Genomic DNA, 20751 nt, shown 5'->3' with positions numbered 1-20751 from the left:
AAGCTGTGGGGAAGTTGGTACAATTTGTAACATCAATGTTTTAGTCCCTCCTCCCCTGCCAGGATTTCAAATGATGCAGAAAGAGAAGAACAGTTTTGCAGCTGGATTTCAACATATAAACATGGGATTTATTCCTACTTTGTGAAGGAACAGATTACAGGGATAGGGATATTAGGGGTTTCTGTGTGTGGGGCTCTTTAACACATTTTGGTTCGGTAGCTGGAGTTCCCCTTTAATGGTATTTACTTCTACATTAAAGCTTTTTGAGTATTTCTAACCTTACAGCTATTCTTTCACTCATGTATTTCTAGATTGTCGTGTACGGCCCCCCAACTGTCTTCTGAGATATCAATAGAGAAAGAAGCAATTTTGTGCTTAGTAACTCTGTTCTCTTGCTTCATAATGAATTCACAAAGACTTTAATTGCTTTTTAAAGGGGATGGGGGGGGGGGAGATTTTTTTGGAACATCAACGGCATTCCCAAGTCATCCAACACCATTACTTGCACTTTACAACGGAGAAGACGAGCCCAACACACGGGGAGTTCTCGGCTTGGTTATGTCAATAGGTTAAACCCTTTCTTCCCCAGTTCCGGCGGGATCCTCCTTATAATGCATGATATGCAAATATAATTCTGATTTGCATAATTAATTTGATTGTCACTGACATACGAAACGTCGCTATATTTCACTTCGAGATGCAACATTTAGGAACTCATTAGTCTGGCTGAGAGCGAGGGAATAAACGGCGGCGTTTATTTGCGACAAGGGAAATTTTACATAAAGCGATTTTCAGAAGTATTCTTAATTGTGTTTTGGCGAAGCTTTGACGGATGGGGCTGGAGTTTGCATTCCGCTGAGCGGCGGTTCATGAACTGACTTAAAGGGGAAGCAAACAATTGTAAATAATTGTAAATTGCAAGACAGTGAACGCAAAGGAACCCAAGGAAATGAAAAACAAAACTTTGTCCCTGTCCAATGAATGCTGACATTACAGAATCCCAGTCAAGCCTACTGCTTTATTTAATAACCGCATTCTCCACCAGGTCTGGCCTTTTATTATTACAGAGAAAAGGGAATCATTTAACCATTAAATAAACCCAATAGGGCTGTTCTGCCCCACTAAGGGGTAATTATATCTTAGTTGGGATCAAGTACAGGTACTGTTTTATTATTACAGAGAAAAGGAAAATCATTTAACCATTAAATAAACCCAATAGGGCTGTTCTGCCCCCAATAAGGGGTAATTATATCTTAGTTGGGATCAAGTACAGGTACTGTTTTATTATTCCTGAGAAAAGGGAATCATTTAACCATTAAATAAACCCAATAGGGCTGTTCTGCCCCCAATAAGGGGTAATTATATCTTAGTTGGGATCAAGTACAGGTACTGTTTTATTATTACAGAGAAAAGGGAATCATTTAACCATTAAATAAACCCAATAGGGCTGTTCTGCCCCAATAAGGGGTAATTATATCTTAGTTGGGATCAAGTACAGGTACTGTTTTATTATTACAGAGAAAAGGGAATCATTTAACCATTAAATAAACCCAATAGGGCTGTTCTGCCCCAATAAGGGGTAATTATATCTTAGTTGGGATCAAGTACAGGTACTGTTTTATTATTACAGAGAAAAGGGAATCATTTAACTATTAAATAAACCCAATAGGGCTGTTCTGCCCCAATAAGGGGTAATTATATCTTAGTTGGGATCAAGTACAGGTACTGTTTTATTATTACAGAGAAAAGGAAAATCATTTAACCATTAAATAAACCCAATAGGGCTGTTCTGCCCCCAATAAGGGGTAATTATATCTTAGTTGGGATCAAGTACAGGTACTGTTTTATTATTACAGAGAAAAAGGAAATCTTTTTTTAAAATTAGAATTATTTGCATATAATGGAGTCTATGGGAGACGGCCTTTCCGTAATTCGGAACTCTGGATAATGGGTTTCCGGATAAGGGATCCCATACCTGCATAGCAAAAAGCAATATCTCTTAAAGTAATGCAATTCAGTGTAATTGCTCCATTCAGGGAAATTGCTGTAACGGTGTTAGAAAAGAATGGGATAGTATGACTAAAAGTAGACACCACACTAGCGGTAGTCTGTTAATAACCACAAAAGAAGAATATTTAGAAACATTGCAACATTTTTACTGAAATCTGTAGGAACACAAAAACCTGGAACATTTACTTGCGGATTCTGAGAAAATGGAATCCCTTTGACATTACTGCAGTCGGGTGAAGAGTTGGTTGAAGTGGAAGGATATTTCTTTCCTCATCTCATGTATCTCAGCATGTAGGGCATCTAGTCGTTTCTGGATGCTTAGCAGGGCTGGAACCTCTGCCAGTGAAGCCGGTGGTGCTTCTGCAGGCAGGACAGAGTGTGAGGATGCAGGAAAGCCATTGTGCATGGCTGCAGGTAAGCCAACGGTTGATCCCATGTCAGAGACTGTAGGTGTGCCGGCACCAGGAGCTATTAATCTGCTGGGAGAAACTTCTGTTGATGAGGCTGCAGGGGGTGTATAGTGTTTGGCTGCAGGAGGACCAGGGTGTGAGACTACATGTGATATAGGGGGGGAGGCCCCTTGTATAATAGACTGTGGGGCTAACGGTAGCTTGCCATGTGAGCCTGCATCAGAGACTGTAGGTGAGTTGCCAAACAGACTTTCAATTTTGTCAGGATAAGTGATTGCATAGGAGCCAGTGTTGGAGGCTGCAGGTGAGCCAGGGTCAGAGGCAATAGGAGATGCAGAGTCGGAGATAACAGGTATGCCAGCCTCGGAGTATACATATGTGCTGGCATCAGAGAAGCTATTGGAGTCAGGGTACTCCCAGGAGTCATTGTTGGAGTATAGATAGGAGTCAAAATTAGTAGAGTTGTTTCCAGAGTAGATATAGGAAACAGTGTCAGAGTATGCATAAGATTCAGAAAAAGTGTCACTGTTCATGTCTGAAGCAGTGGCAGAGTCTGCAGAGGAACCAGAGCCAAATGCTACAGGCTCAGTGGCATCAGAGGTACCAATTCCAGTCTCTGCAACGGAGACAGGGTCAGATTCTGCAGGTATGCCAGCACCAGAGCTTGCAGGTGAGAAAGCTTCAGAGTGTGCAGAGCTGCCAGTATCAAAGGAAACAGATAAGCAAGTTTCAGAGTCGGTGCCAGAAACTGAAGGGGTGTTGGTATCCATGGAAGGTGGAGTACCAGGGGGCTGCTGTCGAGCCCTGAACTGCCTTAGCTGTCTGATACGATCTGCAGAAAAAAGAGAAAAAAAGGTCAGACTTCAAAAATGGTACAGTTCTTTATCAATGCCCCATAGGGAAAACTGAAACATCTCCCAAAATGTAGGAGTGTCTGCTTCCAAACAGGGCCCCAGCATTGCCCTGCTAAACTAAACCACCCATCTTCTCTTAATTACAAACACCCCCATCCCACCCTAATAATGCCTGCTGCCTGTACCCCTGGCAGTGATCTCCAACCAGGAACAGATCAGCTTCCACTGTGCATGATCCTGCTCAGCAATAACTAGCAGGGAGTTGGAAACCAAATGTGGCCACCAACCCATCTGGGCCACTTCAATGTGAATAGGGAGAAGGAAGGCAAGGGTGACATTGTGGGGCATGGCTACTGATTAAAATTGGAGGGTGTGGGGCAGGTTCGGTTGTCCTTTAAGAATGCCTTTATGCAACAGTACGAAACTGACCTGTGGTTGAAGGTACTTGAGTGATGATGTTATTAAAAATGCAAGTTCAACACAGCGGTGTAACGGAATCTAAGAACTAAAGTACTCAGATTATAGATAAAAATCTAAATATGCCCTTGATTAATTCTATGTATTGATTTGAGAATATCTGTGGCATTTCTCCCTATCAGTTTGTGTCCATTTTATTACAAGTTACTTCTGACTTTTAAAACACCCTCTGTTTAATTTGAACATTATTTTACCCCACTGCTCTCCTATTTTTCCTTCCCATTGTAAAATACTAAAAGTTAACCTGAGGGTGGAGACACACAGAGCTACTAGTAGCAGCTACTTGTCGTGGCTACTAAAAAAGACAATGCTTATCATTTACAGATAACAGTCTCTACGTGTGTTTTAGCAGAGGCAATGCTCAGTATTGTCTATGGCAGGGGATTTTCTGGAGTTTAGTAGCCGTGACAAGTAGCTGCTACTAAGTAGCTCCATGTGTCTTCATCCTTAATGCTACTAGTGGCCCAGTGTGTCTTCACCCTGAAGTTGAACAACCCCTTTAACTATTCCCACTGCACTAAAAGAGGGCAGCAGATACACCAAAGGCTCCCAAGCCATTAGAGGCCAGGCTCATCTAAAGCCCTTGGTATAACATTCTCACTGCCTTAATCTGTTGGCTAAGAACCCTTGGAGTTGCTGTTTAGCTCCCCGCCACACACAAGATTTTTGTGGGAGGCGGCATTGCCCCTTCACGTTATGCCACTGCTGTACTGGATTATTACAATAATATAGCACATGTACTTGAATCTTGGTTTTGACCCTTGGCCTGTTATAAAGACTTATTGTCTGCTGCCCGTCCAGAAATTTTGTCTGCCTAATGGACTTATTACTGCCTGCTGTCTGCATCGACCCCTGGCCAGTTATAAGGACTTGTTACTGCCCCACAACTATATTGACTACTGGCCCGTTATAAGGACTGTTATTCCCCCACAACTATATCGACTACTGGCCAGTTAAAAGGACTTGTTACTGCCCCACAACTATATTGACTACTGGCCAGTTATAAGGACTGTTATTCCCCCACAACTATATCGACTGCTGGCCAGTTATAAGGACTTGTTACTGCCCCACAACTATATTGACTACTGGCCAGTTATAAGGACTGTTATTCCCCCACAACTATATCGACTACTGGCCAGTTATAAGGACTGTTACTGCCCTACAACTATATCGACTGCTGGCCAGTTATAAGGACTTGTTACTGCCCCACAACTATATCGACTGCTGGCCAGTTATAAGGACTTGTTACTGCCCCACAACTATATCGACTGCTGGCCAGTAATAAGGACTTGTTACTGCCCCACAACTATATCGACTGCTGGTCAGTAATAAGGACTTGTTACTGCCCCACAACTATATCGACTGCTGGCCAGTTATAAGGACTTGTTACTGCCCCACAACTATATCGACTGCTGGCCAGTTATAAGGACTTGTTACTGCCCCACAACTATATCGACTGCTGGCCAGTAATAAGGACTTGTTACTGCCCTACAACTATATCGACTGCTGGCCAGTTATAAGGACTTGTTACTGCCCCACAACTATATCGACTGCTGGTCAGTTATAAGGACTTGTTACTGCCCCACAACTATATTGACTACTGGCCAGTTATAAGGACTGTTATTCCCTCACAACTATATCGACTACTAGCCAGTTATAAGGACTGTTACTGCCCTACAACTATATCGACTGCTGGCCAGTAATAAGGACTTGTTACTGCCCCACAACTATATCGACTGCTGGCCAGTAATAAGGACTTGTTACTGCCCCACAACTATATCGACTGCTGGCCAGTAATAAGGACTTGTTACTGCCCCACAACTATATCGACTGCTGGCCAGTAATAAGGACTGTTATTCCCCCACAACTATATCGACTACTGGCCAGTTATAAGGACTTGTTACTGCTCCACAACTATATTGACTACTGGCCAGTTATAAGGACTGTTATTCCCCCACAACTATATCGACTGCTGGCCAGTTATAAGGACTTGTTACTGCCCCACAACTATATTGACTACTGGCCAGTTATAAGGACTGTTATTCCCCCACAACTATATCGACTACTGGCCAGTTATAAGGACTGTTACTGCCCTACAACTATATCGACTGCTGGCCAGTTATAAGGACTTGTTACTGCCCCACAACTATATCGACTGCTGGCCAGTTATAAGGACTTGTTACTGCCCCACAACTATATCGACTGCTGGCCAGTAATAAGGACTTGTTACTGCCCCACAACTATATCGACTGCTGGCCAGTAATAAGGACTTGTTACTGCCCCACAACTATATCGACTGCTGGCCAGTTATAAGGGCTTGTTACTGCCCCACAACTATATCGACTGCTGGCCAGTAATAAGGGCTTGTTACTGCCCCACAACTATATTGACTGCTGGCCAGTTATAAGGACTTGTTACTGCCCCACAACTATATCGACTACTGGCCAGTTATAAGGACTTGTTACTGCCCCACAACTATATTGACTACTGGCCAGTTATAAGGACTGTTATTCCCCCACAACTATATCGACTACTAGCCAGTTATAAGGACTGTTACTGCCCTACAACTATATCGACTGCTGGCCAGTAATAAGGACTTGTTACTGCCCCACAACTATATTGACTGCTGGCCAGTAATAAGGACTTGTTACTGCCCCACAACTATATTGACTACTGGCCAGTTATAAGGACTGTTATTCCCCCACAACTATATCGACTGCTGGCCAGTTATAAGGACTTGTTACTGCCCCACAACTATATTGACTACTGGCCAGTTATAAGGACTGTTATTCCCCCACAACTATATCGACTACTGGCCAGTTATAAGGACTGTTACTGCCCTACAACTATATCGACTGCTGGCCAGTTATAAGGACTTGTTACTGCCCCACAACTATATCGACTGCTGGCCAGTTATAAGGACTTGTTACTGCCCCACAACTATATCGACTGCTGGCCAGTAATAAGGACTTGTTACTGCCCCACAACTATATCGACTGCTGGCCAGTAATAAGGACTTGTTACTGCCCCACAACTATATCGACTGCTGGCCAGTAATAAGGACTTGTTACTGCCCCACAACTATATCGACTGCTGGCCAGTTATAAGGGCTTGTTACTGCCCCACAACTATATCGACTGCTGGCCAGTAATAAGGGCTTGTTACTGCCCCACAACTATATTGACTGCTGGCCAGTTATAAGGACTTGTTACTGCCCCACAACTATATCGACTACTGGCCAGTTATAAGGACTTGTTACTGCCCCACAACTATATTGACTACTGGCCAGTTATAAGGACTGTTATTCCCCCACAACTATATCGACTACTAGCCAGTTATAAGGACTGTTACTGCCCTACAACTATATCGACTGCTGGCCAGTAATAAGGACTTGTTACTGCCCCACAACTATATCGACTGCTGGCCAGTTATAAGGACTTGTTACTGCCCCACAACTATATCGACTGCTGGCCAGTAATAAGGACTTGTTATTGCCCCACAACTATATCGACTGCTGGCCAGTAATAAGGACTTGTTACTGCCCCACAACTCTATCGACTGCTGGCCAGTAATAAGGACTTGTTACTGCCCCACAACTATATCGACTACTGGCCAGTTATAAGGACTTGTTACTGCCCCACAACTATATCGACTACTGGCCAGTTATGTGGCTCAATCTGCCAAAAATAAAGCCAACTTTGTGCATAAAACATTTCTTATTTAAAATTACTTCGACGATGGAGGGCTTGCATTAGAGCAAGGTGCTTAGCCTGGCGTCTCATCGGGCCAGTATGAGGATGGATTTGTCTCAAAGGTCTTTTTCAGTCTCTGTCACAATCTGCTGATGGCACTGTCAGTACCCAGATCCAGTTGATGAGATCTGAAAGAGAGAAGAGGACATATTGCCAATGATTTTCTCCTATTAATAGGAAAAACGTTAGCCTGATTTGCACACACATCTCTCACACTGCTGTTTCTCTCATTAATGGGTTATACCTAAATCAAAGCTAGGCCTCCCCAGGCAGCAGTGCAGGAAAAAAACTGGCGCATATGCCTTTCCACTGGCGATTCAAGTTATTGCAGTGGGAAGGCATTTTTCAGCACCAAGATCATCTTATCTTTAATTCCCTAAGGGCAGTGGCACACTTCGGTTAAACTTCGCTGTGTGCCATTGCCCTTAAGGAACTTTATTCCTGATATTGAAATAAAAATACAATGATCTTGGTGCTGAATCTGGACCAATGTTACATAGAAAATGAAACAGACCATTAGTCTGGACCACCACTTCACCCGTTAGGGTGAAGACACACTGAGCTACTAGAAGCAGCTACTTGTCAGCTACTAAATGCCAGAAAATCCCCTGCCATAGACAATACTGAGAATTGCCTCTGCTAAAACACACGTAGAGACAATTATCAGTAAATGATCAGCATTGTCTGATTTAGTAGCCGTGACAAGTAGCTGCTACTAGTAGCTCTGTGTGTCTTCATACTCCTATCATAGTTCTGACAGCTGCTGGCTCTTCCACGCCTTTACATTTCAGCCTATCAGTGTTACCTCTGCACCCCCAGGCTTGCCTACAGAAGAAACTAAATCAAAAAAGCAATTCACCACCCATCATGAACAGGGAAATCAGCTGAAATTTGGAAAAGGATTCTTATCAGCACCCCCAGTGAATACAGTGTCGGTGCTCTGCCCAGGGGAGAAACTAACAAAGCTCCATGCTGCCATTTTATTTAACTTTCCCAATTGTCCCTAGTGCATTCCTGTGGTAGAGTAAAACTGGCATAGCACTGTTAGTTATTTCCCTGGGTAAAACTTGTTGATTACATTCACTGGAGGGGTTCTAACATTGGCACCCCCAATGAATCCAACTGCTGCCCAGTGACACCAAGCAATAGCCCCTTACCCTAAACCAGTGCTCCTTTGTTTAAAAAAAATAAAACACCACACCAGGGTACTATTGTGTATAGCAGGTAGCGGCCATGTTGTTCTGGAGACGAACCGTGATGAATTAAGCTAAACACATTCACAGTACAGGTATATGACCTGTTATCCAGGATGCTTGGGACCAAGGGTATTCCGGATAAGGGATCTTTCCGTAATTTGGATCTCCATAACTTGTCTGCTAAAAAACATTAATTAAACCCAATAAGGGGTAATTATATCTTAGTTGGGATCAAGTACAGGTACTGTTTTATTATTACAGAGAAAAGGGAATCATTTAACCATTAAATAAACCCAATAGGGCTGTTCTGTCCCCCAATAAGGGGTAATTATATCTTAGTTGGGATCAAGTACAGGTACTGTTTTATTATTACAGAGAAAAGGGAATCATTTAACCATGAAATAAACCCAATAGGGCTGTTCTGCCCCCAATAAGGGGTAATTATATCTTAGTTGGGATCAAGTACAGGTACTGTTTTATTATTACAGAGAAAAGGGAATCATTTAACCATTAAATAAACCCAATAGGGCTGTTCTGCCCCCAATAAGGGGTAATTATATTTTAGTTGGGATCAAGTACAGGTACTGTTTTATTATTACAGAGAAAAGGGAATCATTTAACCATTAAATAAACCCAATAGGGCTGTTCTGCCCCAAATAAGGGGTAATTATATCTTAGTTGGGATCAAGTACAGGTACTGTTTTATTATTAAAGCGAAAAAGAAAATCAATTTTTAAAAATTAGAATTATTTGATTAAAATGGAGTCTATGGGAGACAGGCTTTCCATAATTCGGAGCTTTCTGGATAATGGGTTTCTGGATAAGGGATCCCATACCTTTACACAAATCTCTGACGTTCTGCACACAAGTATATCCAAGAGGCAGGAACAAGGTGGCAGTGCCACGCAGCCACTACCCCTGGTTTGTCTATTTCTTTATAGATGAGCCTAACACATTGGCACCCTCCATTGATTTTGGCATTAGTTTCTTTAATTTCTGACCATAAAAGCTCTTAAACACTTCCATACAGTTGGGATATTTCAAAGGGCAAAAATTGGGTTATGCAATAAAAAGACACAAGGAGCAGTAACCCATAGCAACCAACCAGCAGGTAGAATTCACTGGTCAACTGTTTAAAACAACTGAATAGGTTGCTAGGCGTTACTGCTACTGGGCAAACATAGAGACTCGCATTACTGAAAGAGTCCAAATGCTAAGTTGCTATGTATCTTGTACTACACCAGGCCCCTCCCCTTGTGACACCCAATAACTCCTAGCTCCTCCCTTCAGGCGCCGCTAATAACACAAACTTGCCCCGCAGCTGCCTCTCAGGCCGTACCTTCTCCCAGCATGCCCTGCGCGCCTGTGACACGTCACGCAGAGTAACGCCCCGCCCACTCTTCACCCGGCTTGCCCCAGACAACAACAACAACTACCGACGTGCTTCGCGGCGGCCCGTCCAATAGAAACGCGGCAGGAACAGACTCCGGCAGCTGTGATTGGCCGATAAGCAACATCCGGGTTCCCCAAAGGAAGTAAGTGACGTTTCCTGCACAGGCTGGAGCCGGAGGAGGAGGAGGAGGAGAATGGCTGCACAGGGAGGTGGGTTGTTTGGGGCTGGGAGAGGCCGGCTCCGCTTTGGGTATTTGTAGTTGGTTTTGAGGGGAAAGCTTTTCTCCTATAGGCTGTGGGACTTGCCGCTTGATTAATGGAGGGGGGCACTGAGTAATTCAGGAGGTGGGGGGTAAGTATTTACACTCAAGGGCTTTGCAACCTGTGGCTTTTGCTGAACTTCACTTTCCCTGGGGGCTTAGCCAGCGGGTTTAGCCAGTGACAATTATAAAGCAGGTATCTGCTATTGGGCTTTATACAAGCGGGCCCTTGTGAGTCTGTGGGCTCCCAGCTATTAATGCTTTGAGTGCATGGAATGGTGCCCTGGGCTTTGTTGGCTCTCTGGGTCCTCTCTGTGGGTTATGGTGCTCCCTTTGGATTTATGTATCATGTACCTAATCTCTAGCACATGATTATAAGGGCATTTCATACTTTAATCCTAGGGCACGGTTGCCTACCCGCTAGGGCACGGTTGCCTACCCGCAAGGGCACGGTTGCCTACCCGCAAGGGCACGGTTGCCTACCCGCTAGGGCACGGTTGCCTACCCGCTAGGGCACGGTTGCCTACCCGCTAGGGCACGGTTGCCTACCCGCTAGGGCACGGTTGCCTACCCGCTAGGGCACGGTTGCCTACCCGCTAGGGCACGGTTGCCTACCCGCTAGGGCACGGTTGCCTACCCGCTAGGGCACGGTTGCCTACCCGCTAGGGCACGGTTGCCTACCCGCTAGGGCACGGTTGCCTACACCCCCCCCCCAGGGCACGGTTGCCTACACCCCCCCCCCAGGGCACGGTTGCCTACACCCCCCCCCCCAGGGCACGGTTTGCCTACACCCCCCCCCCCCAGGGCACGGTTGCCTACACCCCCCCCCCCCAGGGCACGGTTGCCTACACCCCCCCCCCCCAGGGCACGGTTGCCTACACCCCCCCCCCCAGGGCACGGTTGCCTACACCCCCCCCCCCCAGGGCACGGTTGCCTACACCCCCCCCCCCCAGGGCACGGTTGCCTACACCCCCCCCCCCCCCAGGGCACGGTTGCCTACACCCCCCCCCCAGGGCACGGTTTGCCTACACCCCCCCCCCCCCAGGGCACGGTTGCCTACACCCCCCCCCAGGGCACGGTTGCCTACACCCCCCCCCCCCCAGGGCACGGTTGCCTACACCCCCCCCCCCAGGGCACGGTTGCCTACAGCCCCCCCCCCCCAGGGCACGGTTGCCTACACCCCCCCCCCCCCCCAGGGCACGGTTGCCTACACCCCCCCCCCCCCCCCCCAGGGCACGGTTGCCTACACCCCCCCCATTCGCAGGGTGTGATTCCTGAACATTATATGCCCAATTTACAAGCCTCTTTCCTATGGCATTATTGTTACATACTTGTTGCCATTCACAGGGCATTATTTTGGCACCCTTCTGGACTTCCCACACCTCCTGTTTCCTACAGATGATTTTGACACTTTCTCTTCTGATCTTTTTACTTGCTACAGGCAACTGCAGTGGTGCATTTTAGTAAGTCACACCCATACATCACTATGCTAATTCAGAATCCTCAGTGTTTACACTATAGGACACATGCCTCCTAGATATAGCAGACTGGGTAAAAATCATAAGTTGAACTTTATACCCCATGTAGGATTCTGGTTCCACGTATCCCTTTACATAAGGGTTTAATTATTATACTTGGATACAATGTGCAGGATCTTATACCAATTACTAGCAACATGTACATCTTGTTAATGAACCTCAACTTCCACAGTCTGCTGGTATCATTAGTGCAAATAAGGGCGTTTGGGTGGAATTTTAATTTTTGTGGTAAGTGACTTATTAGAAGGATGATATGCTCTGGGACAAGGGGTCCGAATAAGTTTGAGGTTGTTTCTGGTTTATAGATCTACAGAGCACAATGACAACGTGACAATATTCCGTTGATCTCTACAAGGTGTTCAATTTGTATGAAAATGGATATCTTCCGGACCAAGTTTATTGGTTTCTCCCGACTGCTTTCCTGACAGATAAAATTTGGCCAAATCTCTGTTGGGCATGTTAAGGTGGCCATACACATTAAGATCCACTCAAATTACAACAACATCGACATCTGGCCGTCTCTCAGCCAGAAAACATAAGATCGTCAGGAGTCCTTTATACATGCGCAGATAAACTGCCGAATCGGTCTGAAGAACCCAAATCTGCCTGTGTATGGCCACCTTAAGGAATTCCTTAGTCCTCTTCCAGTGAGCCTGCATTGTACCTGATTTCTAGCCCAGGGCTAAACAATCAAATCTGCCTGATTTGGCCTTCACTTGGGTGGCCTCTGCCCTCTCTTCTCTTTCTTTGATCTGAAACACCCAAGGAAGTGTCTCTGTGCAGTTTATTGTGTTCAGTTCCCGTAGGTATAGCTCTGTCTCTTCTTTCTTTGTTCTGCAGTTTCCCTGGCTATGGCTCTGAATCCTTTACTTCATACATCACCCTTACCTATCGCTCCCATGAATATGGCGCAGACACCTTCCTCTACAGCTTCCACTGGTATGCTTCCTCTTCTTTCCTCTTTGATTTCCAAGGCTATTGTCCTGTAGTCTTATCTGTATGACTTTCACAGATATATCCCTTTCCTTGCTTTAGTCCCAGTGGGTCCCTTTTGACACTGAATTTCTGTGGGCCAGATCTTAGTTTGCCCATACCTATGAAAGTTGAAATAATCTCACTGGTGTACTAGCAGTATTGCTTAATTTAAATGGGTCAATTTTAGCTGCCGCTCCTGCCAAATTGGCAGTTTATTTGGCCATGAAAGGGTGCCAAAATAATGGCCTCCCTCACTTTGTGGGGGAGAAAGGCTTGGATATTCATCTTGGGCAAGGATCACATTGAGCTTTAAATGCAGTTTTATCCTAATGAGACTCCATGGGCCTCCTGTGTAAGCTCATTACTGGCCTGTGGGCCAAATGATTGGATCCAGCCAGTCTTGCCAAACACTTGTGTGGTCAAATTGGAAAAAGATCTGCTTACTAGCTATCTATACAGTTGGCTTTGAAAGTGAATTGAACAGTACGACAAACATTGGTATGTTTGGTATAAGGGCTTTTTGTTGTTGGCAGTGTGCAGCTCAGTGCCACTTAGGGTTGCACATTGTCAGCTCTTTGTACCCCTCGTCATATCATATTTGAGTAAAAAACCTATATATATGCTTTTTTTTTTCCTATTTCAGAAGTAGCCAAGTATGTACAGACGCAGAATGGAATCCCCCCTTCCAATCCTGTCAGCAGTGCTATGGACCCCTACCATGCCTGCAGTATTCTCCAGCAACTTAAAGCAATGTACGACGAGGGCAAGCTGACGGATATCGTGGTGCAAGTGGATCACGGAAAACATTTTTCTTGTCACAGAAATGTTCTTGCAGCAATCAGTCCTTACTTCAGGTATGAGCTACTGAACCCCAGCAACATTATACGTGCATCCTGCATGTCTTACTTGAATGGAGGTCCGTGGGCAAGAGTGCAACGTTGTTAGGCATTTTATGACAAGATGGTTTAAAGGAGAAGGAAAGGGTATAATCACTGGGGGGGGGTCGGTTCTTATGTAAATAAAACTTTTTGGGAAATTTGAGTGCCCTACTGTTTCTACATTTATATGTAATATTTGTGGATCTTCCAGGGGACCCCTGCAGTGAGTACCAAAGAATAATTATTGATACTAACACAGTACATATGGGAGTGCATCTCCAAATATTAATCTCCTGTTAGCAAAAAACTGCACCAGCCCAGGGTCAAAGCAAACCTCTTTCTGCCTTTGCGCCCCCAGTGATTGTTACTTTCCTTCTCAGTTAAATAAATCTTTGCCACAGTTTTTATTCAAACCACAACCAACCAATGTATTTTCTTTGTTTGCTATCCATATTAATGCATTGGCAGCCATACATAAGTGCAATGAAACAACAAGATTGAAGCTTTGCCTTTAAACTATTTAATATTTTGGATTTTGTTGTGGTATTTTAGGAGCATAGTGAAGATATGTTATGGTCTTTGTCCACATAACAAAGGTTCACCATTTGTCAACTATAATAGAAGCAGCAGCAGCAATATGTACCAATCCATTGCACTTCTATAGGAGGGAGAGCTTTAGTATGGTGACCAATTAGGAGTTAAGGTGGCCATACACGGGCCAATAAAAGCTGCTAATGGACCAAGTTGGTAGCTTATTGGCACATTTATGGGACCCTCAGACAGGACTGCTAGACATATATCTGGCCGAAAACCTGGCAGATATCAATTGGGCAGGTTTAAAATTCCTGTCAGGGTGAGGAGTGCTTTGGCTCATTGATGCAGCAGTCCTTGCTCCAAAGGCTTACATTCCATTATTGTGATTCATTCGTTTGGCCCTCCGGCCAGAATGATGGGATCAGTCTGATATCACCAGCCTTGAGGTGGACATATCTGGGAAAAACTTGAGAAAGGTCTATGTAAATACAGCCATAAGCACTCACAGAAAAGCTGTTCTCCATCAAAAGAAACACGGGATTTATTTTCTTTTGTGTACACGTTCTTCTGTGTCAGAAAATTCCTTCAGGGCACGTCACAAGCCTGCTCATTTTGCTCCTCTATCCTCTCTCCCCCTTCCAACTGTGCTGTAATCAGAGCTACCAGCAGCCAGAGCTAAAATGGCAGCTGCTATGTTATACAGAGGGAGCTTCTAGGGCTAACTCAGGTATGTTAAAGCTGTTTTAGCTTGCACTATTGTGGCTAATCTATTGGCAATAAAATGCCTTCCTTTTCCTTCAAGTGTTAGTTGGTCAAAAAATAATAGAAGCAATAAATCCTTATTGGTGGCAGGGGGTTAGCATTATCTTTGTAAACAAGTCCCTCTTTTATATATAACCCATACATTTCCTATATTTATTCCTTTCTGTGTCAAATATTAATTCCTTATGCTTGCTTTTTTTTTTCTTTTTATATAGATCTATGTTCACTAGCGGCCTTACAGAGAGCACCCAGAAAGAAGTGCGGTTAGTCGGAATTGAAGCAGAGTCGATGCAACTTGTATTGAACTATGCATATACATCCAGAGTTCAGCTAACCGAGGCAAACGTCCAAGCATTATTCACTGCGGCGAGCATCTTCCAGATCCCTTCTCTCCAGGATCAGTGCGCGCAGTATATGATTAGCCGCTTGGAACCACAAAACTGTATCGGAGTCTTTAGCTTTGCTGATCACTACGGCCATCAGGAACTTAAGGAGAAAGCCCAAGACTACATCCGCAAAAAGTTTCTGTACGTCACCAAAGAGCAAGAGTTTCTGCACCTGAGGAAAGACCAACTGATAAGCATATTGAACAGCGACGACTTGGATGTGGAGAAGGAAGAGCACGTTTACGACAGCATCATCAGCTGGTATGAGCACGAGCAGGAGACGAGAGAAATGCATCTTCCGGAAATATTTGCCAAATGTATCCGCATGCCCCTCATGGAAGAGACATTTGTGGAACAGATCCCTCCCATATTTGCACAGGCCATGCCCATAAACAGAGTACAGAAGGGAAAGATTAGTGCCAATTGCTGTACTCGGAGACTGGGCATGACCGCTTCTGAAATGATCATCTGCTTCGAGGCCGCAAACAAACACTCAGGAAAAAAGCAAACTGTGCCTTGTCTGGACACACTGACAGGAAAAGTCTATAAACTATGCAAACCGCCTGGTGACTTGAGAGAAGTTGGGATCCTTGTGACGCCAGATAATGAACTCTACATTGCGGGGGGGTATAGGCCGAGTAACAATGACGTCTGCATAGACCACAAGGCAGAAAGTGACTTCTGGTTGTACGACCATTCAAGCAATCGATGGCTGCCTAAGGCCCCCTTGCTCCGAGCGCGAATAGGCTGCAAACTGGTTCATTGTTGTGGTAAATTATACGCTATTGGGGGCCGCGTTTATGAAGGGGATGGGCGCAATCCTCTCAAATCTGTTGAGTGCTACGATACCAGAGACAACTGTTGGACAGCTGTGAGTTTAATGCCAGTGGCAATGGAGTTTCATAGTGCTGTGGAATACAAAGACAAAATCTATATTCTACAGGGTAAGCCATTTTATTGATGTTTTTAAACAGCAGTGTGGGCATCCTCTGCACACCTGCCACTCACCACACAGTTTTCCGAAGCCGTGGAAGTTGCCTGTAGGAGAAAACTATGCACAACTTTGGAAAGCCGAAGCGATGCGTAGGCCTTTCCACTGCCAATTCCCTTTGAGGGGGAAAGGCATTTCGGAGAGATTAGTCGCCTCATGTAGCAGAGATCTATCATGATTGACAAATCTCTCCGTGGGACCTTACCCTTAGGGGCTGATTTACTTACCCACGAACGGGTCGAATGGAGTCCGATTGCGTTTTTTTCGTAATGATCGGTACTTTGCGATTTTTTCGTATGTTTTGCGATTTTTTCGGATTCTTTACGAATTTTTCGGATCCAATACGATTTTTGCGTAAAAACGCGAGTTTTCCTATCCATTACGAAAGTTGCGTAAAAAGTTGCGCATTTTGCGTAGCGTTAAAACTTACGCGAAAAGTTGCGCATTTTTCGTAGCGTTAAGTTTTAACGCTACGAAAAATGCGCAACTTTTCGCGTAAGTTTTAACGCTACGAAAAATGCGCAAATTTTTACGCAACTTTCGTAATGGATACGAAAAACTCGCGTTTTTACGCAAAAATCGTATTGGTAACGAAAAATTCGTACAGAATCCGAAAAAATCGCAAAACATACGAAAAAGTCGCAAAATGTTCGTTTTCAAGTCGGAACTTTTCCAATTCGGGTCGGATTCGTGGGTTAGTAAATCAGCCCCTTAGAGTTGCATAATTCTTTTCCTTGACTCACCAAGTTGGTGCCCCACTGGCAATATTATGAGAAATCCTAGAATGCTTACTTAATTTACTTAGCAATATCTTGCTAAACTTGACTGCTGGTGGAGGTATATTAAATATGTACCCTGCACTGTGCGAACAGTCGTAGTTTTATAGTAACTCTCTGTACAGGCTATGAGAAAACTTAGGGGCTGTTCCTGCTGAATTGTGCTTAGTACAAGGGAATCCCTATGCTGCCATAGTTTTATGGTATCTCTCTGTACAGGCTATGAGAAAACTTAGGGGCTGTTCCTGCTGAATTGTGCTTAGTACAGGGGAATCCCTATGCTGCCATAGTTTTATGGTATCTCTCTGTACAGGCTATGGGCAAACTTAGGGGGCTGTTCCTGCTGAATTGTGCTTAGTACAAGGGAATCCCTATGCTGCCATAGTTTTATGGTATCTCTCTGTACAGGCTATGAGCAAACTTAGGGGGCTGTTCCTGCTGAATTGTGCTTAGTACAAGGGAACATGGCTAAAAGCAAATATAGCGGGGGTGGGGTGTGGCCTTGCTGAATTACTACAGCAGGATATTGGTATAAAATTATAGTCAAACTCTTGCTGGGCAACAGCCAGTATCTACTGTTCATAATTCTGTGTTTAAGAATGCTGGTGTTCTGTAGCCTAGGAACAAATATTTCTTTTCAACACTGGGCAAATTTGCCCGTGGCAGCCAGTCAAATTGTTGCATTCAATGTTCTATACCTGCCCAGTGTTGATAAATGAGTCCCGCTGAGTATTCTTTATCTTGCAAGTTATATTCCCAGGTTGTGATGGTGAGTCCTTAGCAGGTAAGATTTGTTTGATAAACATGGCTTATCTTTTTTGTTGTGTTTTTGTGTAATTATGCAAAGCCTACGCAGCATGTATGTTACTTTATACAAAGCAGTGATGGCTGCCATGTTGTTCCATCAGATGCTGTTTTATGAAGGCACAGCTTATTGTTTGCAGAGAACACTCCCATGATTATCTGTATTTATGCACGTGTGTGGGAGCTACCATACCTTTTCCCGTAGACAGTCTGACTTTATATATTATTGGGCAGAACCTGCTTTAGGGCAAGACCCCTCGAATCGACTGACTCTTCTTACTAGATCACAGATATTGTGCGTTAATAACTGCTGGCAGGGGAGGAGGGACTAAAACATTGATGTTACAAATTGTAATAACGTCTCCCCAGCTTACAGACAGCGTGCAGGAACTACATAACCCACTATGCATCCACTATATATGGAGTTCCCCTTTAAATTTGCTTTGAACAGCAATGTCCTAGGGGACATTTCCTGTTCCTACTTAGCGGAGTCTGGCAAACTTAAAGGGGTCCCACCCAAATATTTGCATAGTTGGGGAAACAAATGTAATTCGAAGCAACTTTCCAATATACATAAATTGTGAATGTTCAGTGGTTTTAAAGCTGTTTATACATTGCTATTGGCAGCAGTTTCTGCCTGTTCTCTGCACTTCTGGCTCTGACTCCGACTCCTGAAACAATGTTGCAAGCCAGCTGATTTAAATTCCTGAAGGAGCCCTGACTTCTGTCCCTCACAGAACAGAAAGGGCTAATTAACTACAATTAGATATTAGTTAATGTGTATGTGTTATAATGTTGCTTAGAATTACATTTTCTTTCATTATGCAGGAAAAGGTTTTTGGGAGGAGGACCCCCCAAGGAGTTCCTTATAGTGAATAAAGTACCTCCTATTGTAACATATAGGGATATTATAAGCCCCCGAGGAGTTCCTTATAATATATAGTGAATAAAGTACCCCCTATTGTAACATATAGGGATATTATAAGCCCCCGAGAAGTTCCTTATAGTATATAGTGAATAAAGTACCTCTTTTGGGCAGGGCCCTCTTCACCTCTTGTATCGGTTACTGATTGCTTTATATGTTACTCTGTATGTCCAACGTATGTAACCCACTTATTGTACAGCGCTGCGGAATATGTTGGCGCTTTATAAATAAATGTTAATGTAAAAAATGTAATATTGTAAAATATAAGGATATTATAAGTCCCCGAGGAGTTCCTTATAATATATAGCGAATAAAGGACCCCCTATTATAAAATATAGGGATATTATAAGCCCCCGAGGAGTTCCTTATAATATATAGCGAATAAAGGACCCCCTATTGTAAAATATAAGGATATTATAAGTCACAGAGGAGTTCCTTATAATATATAGTGAATAAAGTACCCCCTATTGTAAAATATAGGGATATTATAAGTCACCGATGAGTTTCATGACCATATATAAAGCACAAGGCTGAAAATATCCTCGTATTTTAGAACAGGGGGTACTTTATTTATTATAATATACAAGTTTTAGTGAGTCATGTGACAAATTACATCACTAAGCTCTAATTATAAGGATATCATTTACCGTTTGGTCCCATAGGGAAATGACCAAACCGTGTATTATAAATATATATCTTTGTATAATGCATTTGTTCTGTTTAAGCATTTATACACTTGGATGTTAATCTTGTACCTTTATAATCTAGGGGAGGTGTTCCTTTGCTATGACCCCCCACGAGACTACTGGTGTTACCTAACCCCCATGACTGCGCCTCGAGTTCAAGGAATGGCAGCCGTGTACAAAGATTCCATCTACTATGTAGCTGGAATCCGTGGAAATCACCGCGTTCTCACCGTGGAGGCCTACGACGTGGAGCAAAACCGGTGGACTCGGAAAAAAGATCTTCCCTGCGAGCAGTCTTCGAACCCGTACATCAAGCTGGTGGTTTTTAAAAGTAAACTTCACCTCTTCGTCCGAGCGACCCAGGTCAGCGTGGAAGAATTCGTGTTCCGGACGAGCAGGAAAAACTCCCTCTACCAATACGACGAGATAGCGGACAGTTGGAAAAAAGTGTACGAAACGCCGGAGCGGCTGTGGGATCTGGGCCGCCATTTTGAATGTGCAGTCGCTAAACTCTACCCACAGTGTCTTCAGAAAGTTCTCTGATCTTCAGCTTGATGGCCCGGCGCAGCGAAGGGGCCGGACTCTCAGAAACTCCGCAATTGTCAGTATTTAATATTTAGTTCGACATGGACAAGTCTTGTACTTGGGACGGGTGCTTATAAAAAGTTGCAGTAGGAGTTTTGGTGAAGGGGTGCAGCTACGTTAGTTTTCCTTTATTTTTTTTTTTCACCATTTATTTTTGGTGAACTCTACGTTTACAAAGTGCAATTATCGGCGTTTTTTCTCATGGTATACATGGAATCATATCATATATATATATATATATATTCTGCTGCAGTGGTTGCTAACCTATGACACTTCAGCTGTTGCCAAACTATAACTCTCGGCATTGTCTGGCAGTCACTCTGTTGGAAGATGCTGGGAATTGTAGTTGAGAGAGATCTGTGTGTATGTGTGTGTGTGGTGCAGGTTAGCAGACTCTGTTCTGTTGTAATGTAGAACCAGTTTTTGGTGCTAGAGTGTTTTCATTATGGTTGGGAGGGAAAGGGGGGGGGGGGGGGAAGAGTCTTTGGCGTTCAAGGGATTATTTAACATAAATTATACTTTTTTTTTTTTTCTCCTTTGGAGGATCCAGAATATCTATG

At 44.0% G+C, this 20751-nt stretch overlaps 2 protein-coding genes across 5 annotated transcripts; one reads left to right on the top strand and one right to left on the bottom strand.

Annotated features, from left to right (window-relative positions):
* Positions 1-2134: 2134 nt before the first annotated feature.
* Positions 2135-10134, bottom strand: LOC100491616 (mucin-1). Its single transcript, XM_002938367.5, has 3 exons — positions 10039-10134; positions 7482-7631; positions 2135-3252 (listed from the first exon to the last, which is right to left on the bottom strand). The coding sequence occupies exons 2-3, from the start codon at positions 7531-7533 to the stop codon at positions 2231-2233; spliced, it is 1074 nt and encodes a 357-aa protein (XP_002938413.1). The 5' UTR covers positions 7534-7631; positions 10039-10134; the 3' UTR covers positions 2135-2230.
* Positions 10135-10155: 21 nt separating this feature from the next.
* Positions 10156-20626, top strand: kbtbd8 (kelch repeat and BTB (POZ) domain containing 8). Of its 4 annotated transcripts, XM_002938369.5 has the most exons (5): positions 10231-10301; positions 12730-12828; positions 13508-13718; positions 15254-16368; positions 19689-20626. In XM_002938369.5, exons 1-5 carry the CDS (start codon positions 10286-10288, stop codon positions 20147-20149), a joined length of 1902 nt encoding a protein of 633 aa, XP_002938415.2. In that variant the 5' UTR covers positions 10231-10285; the 3' UTR covers positions 20150-20626. The 4 variants fall into 4 exon arrangements, with proteins under 4 accessions (XP_012817212.1, XP_012817211.1, XP_002938415.2 ...); XM_012961758.2 differs by lacking the exon at positions 12730-12828 and having other exon boundaries at positions 10156-10234; positions 19689-20207; XM_012961757.3 differs by lacking the exon at positions 12730-12828 and having other exon boundaries at positions 10192-10301; positions 19689-20207.
* Positions 20627-20751: the final 125 nt, after the last annotated feature.

Source organism: Xenopus tropicalis, chromosome 4, assembly GCF_000004195.4.
Source record: "Xenopus tropicalis strain Nigerian chromosome 4, UCB_Xtro_10.0, whole genome shotgun sequence".
Taxonomy (NCBI): Eukaryota; Metazoa; Chordata; class Amphibia; order Anura; family Pipidae; genus Xenopus; species Xenopus tropicalis.
The sequence above is the reverse complement of the archived record's forward strand: the minus strand, read 5'-3'. Positions and strand labels throughout refer to the sequence as shown.

Bases quoted from the DNA above. Each gene is read 5' to 3' on its own strand.
- LOC100491616 (XM_002938367.5), bottom strand. From the start codon at position 7,533: ATGAGACGCCAGGCTAAGCACCTTGCTCTAATGCAAGCCCTCCATCGT. The intron at 3,253-7,481 runs GTAATTTTAAAT...TTTTTTCTGCAG, and splicing joins GCAAGCCCTCCATCGTCGAA to ATCGTATCAGACAGCTAAGG.
- kbtbd8 (XM_002938369.5), top strand. The intron at 12,829-13,507 runs GTATGCTTCCTC...TTCCTATTTCAG, and splicing joins TTCCTCTACAGCTTCCACTG to AAGTAGCCAAGTATGTACAG. The intron at 13,719-15,253 runs GTATGAGCTACT...CTTTTTATATAG, and splicing joins GCAATCAGTCCTTACTTCAG to ATCTATGTTCACTAGCGGCC.